The 10,202-nt window shown below is 54.1% G+C and overlaps 1 protein-coding gene across 2 annotated transcripts in view; it reads right to left on the bottom strand.

Moving 5' to 3' along the window:
- The window catches only part of GRAMD1B (GRAM domain containing 1B), a 174,076-nt gene that overhangs the window by 6,670 nt on the left and 157,204 nt on the right, over positions 1-10,202 (bottom strand). For both annotated transcript variants that reach the window (XM_047070182.1, XM_047070183.1), the window contains exons 13-19: positions 9,665-9,783; positions 9,291-9,433; positions 7,784-7,887; positions 7,013-7,216; positions 5,851-5,941; positions 1,599-1,706; positions 1,161-1,278 (exon numbers count right to left, since the gene is read on the bottom strand). In XM_047070182.1, coding sequence (XP_046926138.1) covers positions 1,161-1,278; positions 1,599-1,706; positions 5,851-5,941; positions 7,013-7,216; positions 7,784-7,887; positions 9,291-9,433; positions 9,665-9,783 — 887 coding nt within the window. The remainder of the gene's footprint in view (positions 1-1,160; positions 1,279-1,598; positions 1,707-5,850; positions 5,942-7,012; positions 7,217-7,783; positions 7,888-9,290; positions 9,434-9,664; positions 9,784-10,202) is intronic.

Raw genomic sequence — 10,202 nt, 5'->3', positions numbered from 1 at the left:
TTCCTTCTCCTGGGCATATCTTTAATTCTATCAACCCTTCTTGATGGGACAGGTCTTTTGAAACGCCAGCTATGCTGTTTACCCTTAAAAAAAAAAAAAATCCATGCTTTAAAGCTAAACATGATATCCTGAAACACCTTCAACTGGATCCTGACAGCTGCATTGAAACTCTCTCTCCTTAATTTAGAGCCAAGACCACACCATGAAGGGGAAATAAGATTTACTATTAAGGAGTGTCTCCCATGGGCCATCAAATCCCGACAGCAATTTCATGAAGTTACAATTATAATCATTTTATAAATGAAGAAACTGTAAGTCAGTAATATTATGTCCCTTGCTCAAGGTCTAGTTGGTGGCAAGGTCGGGATTCCACCTCAAGTCTGGCTGGTCACCAAACATAAGGAACGCCTTAGGAACAGAAATTTTAATGGGAACAAGACAAAGCCTTAGTCTCTTATCTTCTTAACTGTCTTTAGAGCAAAGGTAGCTTCTTGCTGTCTTGGCAACTACATGGCAGTTTTGTATAAGATGTTAACTTCTTCTGGGGGAAGTCAGACGCTCCCGCCCTTGATAAAACTAAACTTATTATTGGTTTTGCCCCAGGATCTTCTGAAACAGATGCATCTAGTTTTTGGAAGGAATACAGGCACCTGTACTAGAAGATGTTATGGAAAGATGACTTAGTTCAACAACCATTTTCCCAGACTAGCAGCGCAGTCTCAGGGGAAGAATGACGTATTAGGGGGGTTGTGTGTTGGCTCTGTGGTGTTCAGGGCGGGGGAGGGGGGATGGCATACATCAAAAGGAACTAGAAAATTAGGCCCTCTGGGAAGACAAATCGCTGTGAAATGGAGGTTCTCTCTTTGAATGTCTGTCAGATGGCTGTGAGTTGCCAAAAAAGAAAAAAGATTGGTCCTTCCGTGCAACCTACAACTTTCCTGCAAACCTCATTGTTATTATTTGGGGGAGTGCAACTGTGTTTCCAACAGCCCATCCCAGGATGGCTTTAAAATGAGAACATCGGATGGCCCAGGGTAAGAATGAAATGGGAGAGTGAGGTCTGGTGGGTGGGGATGGGGATGGTGATCCTTCCCAGAGCGCAGGGAAGGAGCTCCATCTCCGGAAGACAGGGGCAAGGAGAGAAGGTGGGGACATCTCACCTGGTCAAGAAGCATCACTGAGGATTTGATGATCTCCCTCCATTTTTGGAGCTCAGTATCGTGGTACTTTTGTTGGGACTCCAAGAGCTGGGCCCATTCTGTCTGAGACTGGGGTAACCTGTGGGGTAGAAGAAGGGGTACCCTGGCAGCTGGAGTTATGCTCAGTGGACTCTCCTGTGCTCCCAGACCCCTAGAGGACAGAGAGTCACATCAGACTGCTTTGTCCTCCACTCAATGCCCCCCGGTTCCACTGTGCCCCCGATCTGAAGCAGACTAAAGCTACGCGGACAGTTTTCATAGCTTGCCAACAGATGCATCCCCAAGGGTTACCCACTGGCCAAGGGCAGCAGGGCAGTCCCAAGGAGACTGGGCGGCAGGAGCTGGGGCACGGTACCGGGTGGGGTGAACGTGGTGGCAAAGGGAAGAGGCGAGGATTACCTTTCTTGGAGTCTCAGACCCTGCCAGGCAGTGAGGGTCTGGGTGGTGTATTCCAACATCCAGAGTTTATAGAAGAGCATCATGTTAAGGATGACCAGCAGCACCAGACTAGGGAAGAGACGAGGGGGGAGGGGGAAGCAACGGCCATGAGACGTCATCGAGAATGCATGCTCCCTCTAAAAGCCAGGGATGTCCCCCACCCCAGAGGCAGCTGCTGTCCTTAACCACTGGTCACCTGAAGCATTGCAGTGAGTGAGGTGGAAGGATGCAGCAAGGGAGAGGAAGGGGGGTGGAGAGAGGGAGAGAGAGAGAGAGAGAGAGAGAGAGAGAGAGAGAGAGAGAGACTCTCATCTGGAGGGGCCGGGACACAGCAGGAGAGCCATGGGGAGGTAGGTGGGTGAAGGCATTGGGAAAGAGAGACACGCAAGAGCCACCCAGAGTCTGGGTGCCTGGGGGAGGAGGTAAGATGGAGAGGAAAAGAGATGAAGGGTAAAGGAAGCGATCAGAGAGCCAGTACCTGAAACAGATCCTAATGGGAGCAAGGAGGAAAAACGGGGAGGAGGCAGAGGTTAGAACAGACCAGTGCAGGGGTGGGGCGGGGAGAGCTGCACTGTAACCAAGCCAGAGAGCAACTGAGAGGCTGGGGGAAGGAAACACCGGAAGCAAGCATCCATGGATGAGGAGACCCAGCAAGCAAGGAGCCAGAGAGAGCAGCTGCAAACAGATCTTCGGTGACAAATCGAGGCAAGTCCTCCCACCCACCCAACTTGAGGCACAACAGAAGGTCAAACTGTGGAGCATCTGCCTGATCCACGTCACAGGTGTTAGCGGGATGCCTTAAAAAGGGCAGTCTCCTCCTGGTACCTGCCCAGTCCCAGCTGGGGTCACGAGGCTCCCCGGTCTGGGCCGGAACTGGTCAGAGACAGGGAGGTGGTAAGGAATGGATCCGGGGGGACAGAGAGCCACCGAGAGAATGGGGACATTCTCTTCTTCCCTCGGTGTCATTGGCTGCCATTAAGATCATCTTAGGACACAAGTCACGGAATAGAGAGATGAAGACCTGGGTAGCAAGGGGACCGAGAGACACACGGAACTGGGAACGATCCCGGCTTGCCGCTTCAAGGTTCTTAACTTCTGATGAAGTTCCCTAGCTTCTCCGAACCCCCTTCCTCAACAGGGACGGTGCCTACCGTGCTAGAGCTGTGACATGCATGGGTCGAAGTGGACATAAAGCACCCTGCACCCAGGAAGCCCTCGACGAAGGGCGGTTTTATCGTTAGAGGAGGTACAGGCCCAGATCAGGATACACACAGGAAATGGGAAGATGGCATCCCGGGAAGACAGAGTGAAAGATGGAAAAGGACCAACAAAGAAAATCTGACACTATGCCTTTGACCTTTTGAATGTGTGTGTGTGTGTGTGTGCACGTGCGTGAGAGAGAGAGAGAGAGAGAGAGGGGGAGAGAGAGAGATACTGTGCTGTTCTCTGCATGGAAGGTAGTATTCCTGGAGCTGGCAGCTGCAAATGCCTGACCCTACCGGGCCGTGTTCTCAGGGCTCTGTGAGTTCTCCAGAAGAATCTCTAAACATTGCGTTGACTTTCAACCGATACCGTCTTTAACTGTATCAGCACACGCCAGAGGAGATCGGAATGCCCACCTCTTCGGCATGTGCCGCACACAATCTCAGCTCCTGCATTTGGGTCTGTGTTTAGTATAATCCTGCCTGTGCTCAGTGAAGGTCCAGGGACACCCCTGCATGCTGAGGGAGGGTCCTGCGGTGGTCTACACGGAGAAAAGAGGAGGGAGAGCTGAGCTGCCTCGAGGCAGGCGGACGGCGGTGAGGGCCTGCCAGACGCAGGGCGGTCTGTGCTACACAGGTCCATTCCACATGCACATTGTCAGCAGATCCCTCGCCTGAGCCCCCTGGTGTTGAAAGGTGAGGTCTGATTATCCCAAACTAATAAAGCCCCAAAGTTAGTTAATGCCATGCTATACCACTGACTCAGGAGAGCAGGCCTACTTAAATAAGTACTTAATTAAGAGCAGGCCTACTTAAATAAGTCAACATGCAGAAAAAGCTCAGGGAACTTACCTGAGGTTAAAGTTTTCTATCTCCCAAACCCAACCAGGAGAGACTTTACAGAACAGTACGAATCACGTCAAATGGATGCTACTAAATGAATTTTACTGGTCTTACAGCTGTCTTTGCATTTGACTTTTTCTAGGATTTATTTACTTATTTTGAGAGAGAGAGAGAGAGAGAGAGAGAGAGAACACCAACAAGCAGGGAGGGACAGAGACAGATGGAGAGAGAATCCCAAGCAGGTTCCGCATTGTCAGTACAGAGCCTGACATGGGGCTCTGAGACCATGAGACCACGAGACCATGTCGTGAGCCGAAACCAACAGACGGCTGCGTAACTGATCTGAGCCACCCAGACACATCCCTGCATTTGATTTTGTGAAAATAACTTGGCTTCTTAGGCCACTCACAGAAGAACTTTCCACCTACTTTTGTTACATACTCAGTTAAGGTTAGCAGAGAGCCTGCCTCACGTTCCTCACAGGGGCCTTGTCTGCAGCCCTGCTCTTTCTCGCCCCCACCCACCCGGCTGTCCTCGGAGGATGGTCTCATCCGCACCCACGGTTTTCACGCTACTGCTGACTAAACCAGCATCTGCGACCCATGCTTCTCTGCCTTGCTCTAGGTCCGCATCAGCAAGTACCTGTCACCTCCGCCTGGATATAACCTTCGGCAGCTCAAGACACACACGGAATGGAGCAGCTTCTCTGACAACCCTGTGCCCGTTCTGTTAATGACACAACCATCTACGGGTGCTCGCTGCGGTCATTCCTCTTCTTCGGCTACCCAACCGCGTGGCTAACGGGTCTTCCCCCTGCAGGACCTGTCAGCCCCAATCGCTTGCCTGCTGGACAGTCACGCTCGCCTACGTCACTGCCACTTACTCTGACTGGCCTGCCCGCCTCCAGCCCTTCCTTCTCTAGGCTTCCGCACATGGCTGTCACAGTGACTTTTTTATATAATGCAAAAGTGGGGCGTCTGGGTGGCTCAGTCGGTTAGCGTCTGACTCTCGATTTTAGCTCAGGTCATGATCTCACGGTTGTGGGACTGATCCCCACGTCGGGCTCTGCGCTGACAGTGCGGTGGCTGCTTGGGATTCTCTCTCCTGCTCTCTCTGCCCCTCCCCTGCTTGTTCTCTCTCTCTCTCTCTCTGTCTCTCAAATAAATAAATAAACATTTTGGAAAAAAAAAAAAGGCAAAACAAACCATGTCACTCCAGGGCCTCCTTCAGTGCTCCCTCATGGCTGGGCTGTGCCCCTGCTTCTGCTTCTCTGAAAACACTTTGGTGGGGGTTGAAGGAGGGAGGAGGAGGTGTCACAAAAGGAAGATCTGGAGGCAGGCTAGTGCCTGGTGCACGACTGGCAGGGCCTGCGTCTAGGCAGCCCCCACACCCATCACCAGCTGTGTCCCCATAAGCTCACGGCACAGCCCAACCCCCAGGAAAGGCGGGGGTAGAGGCACCAGGTGAACAGAGCGCGAGCGGTCAGCACTCGGCTGTCTCAGACACCCCGCGCTCACAGGGATGCAGGGGCGTCCGGGGCGGGCTGCGGGCTTACTAAACTGCAGACAGCTGTGCTCTCCCCACCCTACACCCGCATTCTTTCCATGCCCTCTCCCCCTGCCCAGCATCCTTCTGTGAATGGCACTGAGCCTACCGTTTTATAACATTATGGCACTATTATAAATTATTTACATGAATATAAGCATATGCCTTTCTGGACTAGTCATTGATTTTGTCTGGCTCTCCCGCCAAAGTGGGGGCCCAGGAGTGCATGGTCCTTGCACCTGGCACACAGCAGAGCCACAGAACATCCCTCCCAAATGAACGAATGGGCTCCGAAGATGCTGTGTAGCATCTCTACGTTAGCATTTTCCCAACGGTGCGGTAATTCTGAATTTGCTGCCTGTCCTATCCCCTTGAAACTGAGTTCCTAAGGGCATGGATGCAGAGAATCCCCTTCTCAATCCCGAAGGCCTAGCTTACAGCAAATGCTAAATAAAACAGAGAAAAAGAAGCAAAGAGGCAAGGAGTGACGGACAGAGCGACTGATCTGAAGGAAGAAGCCTAGAGGACAAAGAAGAAGCAGGGCTGTGGTGTGGGGGTGCTCATACGCCTGAGGGGCCAGCAGGCAGGGAGGGCAGGTTGGGGAAGAGCCTGGAATCCCTTACACACAGCTGATAACCAGCAGCAGCTTGGACACACTCTGCAGGTGGAAGCCGTTAGGGGTGTCCTCGGGGACATGCCGTGTCTGCGTGGAACCTGTGGGGGAGAGTAAAGACGCCGTCACCATTGTGGCGCTCAAGTCCGCTGGCTGCTCTGACGGCGGTCACGCACAGAGCCTCAGGGGATGAAGGACAACCGTCCGTGGCGCTGTCACGATGACAGGATAGATACACCCGGCCTCCACAAAAGTACAAGGGAAACTCCTCGAGGGCAAGGTCTGGGGTGGGCCCAGCAACGCGGACATTAAAGTCACCAAACGCACGGGAAACTCAACAGCCTTATGTAACTGGGACACGCAGGGGCGGGACAAAGTGCCCACAGCTTAGCCACGGCTCAGGCAACAGCCCGCGGTGAGGACTAGAGACCGCTCTCCGCCCTCGCTTTATTTATAACCCGCTACGAGATGCTGAGCAAGTCTCAATGCCGGAGACTCAGTTTATTCAAACGCCGTGCTGGTCAGAAATCCCACGTATAAAACACCTAAGGCGGGGTGCTCCAGTTGAGACTGAGGGGAGGGACATGGAAGGCTGGCTCTTTCCTCCTCTCCTGTCCCCATCCTGAGGAACGCCCACGTTCCTCAGTGCCGGGTTAGCCGTCTCTAAGGCTTCTTATGGCTGCATGTCGCCATGACTGAGAAGACATGAGGTTGTGCACGCTGGATGCAAGGGGGAGACAGGTCAAGGGAGTCCACTGTCCGGTAGGGCAGGTCCTCAGTGGGCCTGTGGGGGCCAGGGGAGGGGGGCTGCCTTGGGCTCTCTGACATTCAGGTTATGAGGCCATCTCTGGCGTCTGCACTGGGGCTTGTCCCTGGTGCATTTGCCCCAAGTTTGGAAGCTGCACAGTTGAGTCTATCCACAGGGACACGGAGTTCAGGTCACGTCTATTCAGCAGACCCCACACGTGGGTTCAGCAGGGACTGAGGACATTAAAGGGCAAAGGGAAATAGGTAGAGGATCCGGAGGCTGAAATTTAAGGAGTCGTGTGCAAATCATACACAATCTATACCCGAGGATGCAAAATGAGCGTGTGCACGCATACACCTCGGCCTGGGCACACGGCGCTGGGTCAAAGCCCTGAGCCACGCCCCCACTCCCACCTGGCACGCACCTGCCACGTGTTTGATCCTGTGGCCCACATCTTCATCAGTGGGTGTGGTGACGGGGCTCATCACCTCTTCCAGGTGAGGCACCCGCAGGTGAGCATGGGGGCGCTTCCTCCTCCGTACCGTTGGGGGCTTGCTGGCCTTCTCTTTGGGAGACTGTCTGTGCATCTCAGCCAGGTAGGTGCTCTCCGTTTTGGTCAGCTCGCTCTCTGTCACAGACGAAAGGCCATCTGCCTATACCTCCAGCTCGACACGCTGGCCTCCAGAAACAGGTGCCTGCTCCTAGCTGAGAGAGCCATCTTCCCATACTGTACTCTGGGACACTGACTGCGAGGGCGGGGGTCCCTCGGGGATGGCCACGGGCCTCAGGAAGCTGGGATTCAGCCCCACCCCAACCCCTCTTCAGGGTTGCTCAACATTTTGTAGACCTAGGTCCCCAGGATCTGCACCCTCATGCGCACAACTTGGGGCATACCCCATTTCCTAATGGAAGCATTCACAGGCTTTTATTTCCTCTCCATAACTGAATTACCACCGGTGTGATCAGATGGAAAAGTCACAGATCCCGTAAAAGTTACAGGCAGAACCTCTTGGAAAATGCACACGTTCCCATACATGCCCAATTCTGTACCCATTTCTGGGCGGACTTAGGGACCCCATGATACTCCTTCCCCATCTCGGTCTGCCCTCCCTCCACTCTCCATGTCTCCTGGTCCCCTGGATGGTGGTGGCCGGATGCAGTTCAAGCAGCACCGATGGCTACAGCGCATGCTCACCCAGGTGGCGGAAGTAGTCCTCCAGCCCACTCCAGAAGTTCTTCTCGATGAAGGTCTTCACTAACCCCCAGGGCTGTTTTCGATAGCGCAGCTCTGTGGAGACCCTGAGGAAAAAGCCAGAAACGCGATCAGCCATTTCCTGGGCAGACCCTCCCCTGCCGCGCAAAAAGAAATTCAGGTTTAAGTCCACACTTGATCTTAGCCAAAAGGCCGAGAAGCGATTTCAGGTTTAAGTCCAAAGCGGCTTCGCATTTGTGCCGCACTTTGCGAGGTGAAAAGTCCCTTCACACCACACCCACCACGCCATCTGGTCTCCCTGGCCGCCTTTGGAGATCAGTGGAACTGGTGGCTTTATCCTCACTTTGCAGGTGAGACAATGGGAGTTCTAGACTAGTCTAGCGGACCGAAGGCTAACAACAGGGCTCTCGACTCCAAGCCCATAGCTCTATTGTGACACCACGCTGCCTCCTCCAGATGGTGCCAGCCAGCCATGGGGGTCCTTTTTGCCTTCTGCAGACACTTTCAAGTCCAAATCAGGCTCTAGGGTTCCATCATTCCCACCTTTCAGAGCATGATCTGCTACCAGCCCTGGCTCTTGCCTCCCCACCTTGACCTTGCCAGCTCTTGCTTTTTTCCAAGTATTCTCTCTCCCAGTCACGGGTCTCTCTGCTTGCATACTATCCCCTTCCACTCCTACACAGCGGCTCTGAAACAGGGCTCCCGTCTTTTTAATGTTTATTTATCTTGAGAGAGAGAGAGAGCGCGCGCTCACGGGAGGGGCGGAGAGAGAGAGGGAGAGAGAGAATCTCAAGCAGACTCCAGGCTGTCAGCACAGAGCCCGACATGGCAGGGCTTGATCCCACAAACTGTGAAATCATGACCTGAGCTGAAATCAAGAGTTGGACGCTTAACTGACTGAACCACCTGGGCACCCCTATGCTCCCATTTTTACGGCTGCCTGCCCTGCTCTCCCCCCAACCGTCCTCAGGGACTCCCTGGCCTGACGTCAGCATGCCTACGCTTGCGAGCCACCTCACCCTGTCCCCCGAGAAGTGTTCAGGGGGTTACAGGCGGGCGCCTTTCTACAGAGGTTTATCTGAGGTCAACAAGCTGCCTCTGTGTGAACTGAATAGAAAGAACGTCTAGTCAGGAAACTCTCCAAAGAAGCTGGAAGGGAGAAGCCTAGACACTGTGCGGGGGCGAAGGATGGAGGGGACAGGAGGTACGAGGGGGCGGCGGGGGGGGGGTTATAAAGGAAGGAAGGAGGGAGGTTTAGATAAACGCAGACAGCAGCACAGACACCCCCCCCCAAAAACTGTTTTTTAAAGAGGAGGATGAGAAAGGTGCAGGCCCCTTTGAGACGTGGGTGTGCAGAACGTCCCGATTCCCAAGAGGGCTCCCTGTAGCCTTTCACCAAACACCCGTTTTATTGCCACTGCATGAGCGAGCACATCCGTGCACACCAGGGACTTCCTGTGAACCCGCTCAGGCCCTCCAGACGCCACACCTGAGTCGACTCTTGTTCCGAGCCACGCGGGTGAGGGTGTAGCGATTGATGGTGTAGAAGTAGTCGTGGTAGGGCACGTCGTGCGTGAGGACCTCGGCATCTATCACGTAACATTCACTCTCCTGGCTCGCCTTGTACATGGTCTGTGGGGAGAAGCGTCCACCGGACATTGCTAAAGAGAAGCAAGGAAGGGAAGCATCTCCCCTGCCCACCGCACACTTCTAGGCGGAGGACCCAGAAACACTGGGAATGGGAGGACGTTAGGTGTTCCCACCTCAGGGCTAGATGATGCTTGCAACCCGGGAACTTCTTCCTGGCGTACTAGCCCTGATCCTTCTTCCTGCCGCTCTTCGGTGCCCCTGCCCTCAACTCACCTGTGTCTCCCTGACAGTGGCAGTTTTAGGAGCCAGAGGGTTGGTGAGGGTGATGGTATAGAGAATCACTCGGCTCTGGTTGCCATTCTCTTCCTTCTTCCATGGATGGAAGATGATATCTGAGGGTGGAGAAGAGCCCTGGGATGAGGGAGGGAAAGAGGCATGCCCTCACCATATCCGAATTTCCCCTCCAAGTGAACTCTTGACTGTACTGACTGCCGACTGACCCCCAAAAGGAAGCCAGTGGGAGCCTGAGGGCCCGGAGAGGAGGAGGGGAGGAGGGGGAGTCGAAGCAGAAAGAGGCTCATTGTAGCATTGCCGAAATTCTGCACAGGGCTCCAGAATGCTGATTGTTCCTGGGGCTGGGACAGGCAGTCTCGGGGCCACCTGCGGGGGTGCGGGCAACACTGGAGCCACTGTGACGAGGGCCTGGGATCCTTGGGAACAAGCCCTCTCCTCTAAGGCGTGTCCTCCCCGTGCCCGCAGCATGCCCTCTCCTCCTGGCAGAGGGCTACGCTCTAGATGCTCTTTCACAGAC

This window comes from Lynx rufus, unplaced genomic scaffold (genome assembly GCF_022079265.1).
Source record: "Lynx rufus isolate CCGP_SWC_20201006 ecotype Redwood Valley unplaced genomic scaffold, mLynRuf1.p SCAF_9, whole genome shotgun sequence".
Taxonomy (NCBI): domain Eukaryota; kingdom Metazoa; phylum Chordata; class Mammalia; order Carnivora; family Felidae; genus Lynx; species Lynx rufus.
Note: the sequence above shows the minus strand (reverse complement) of the source record. Positions and strands in the feature narration are given on the sequence as shown.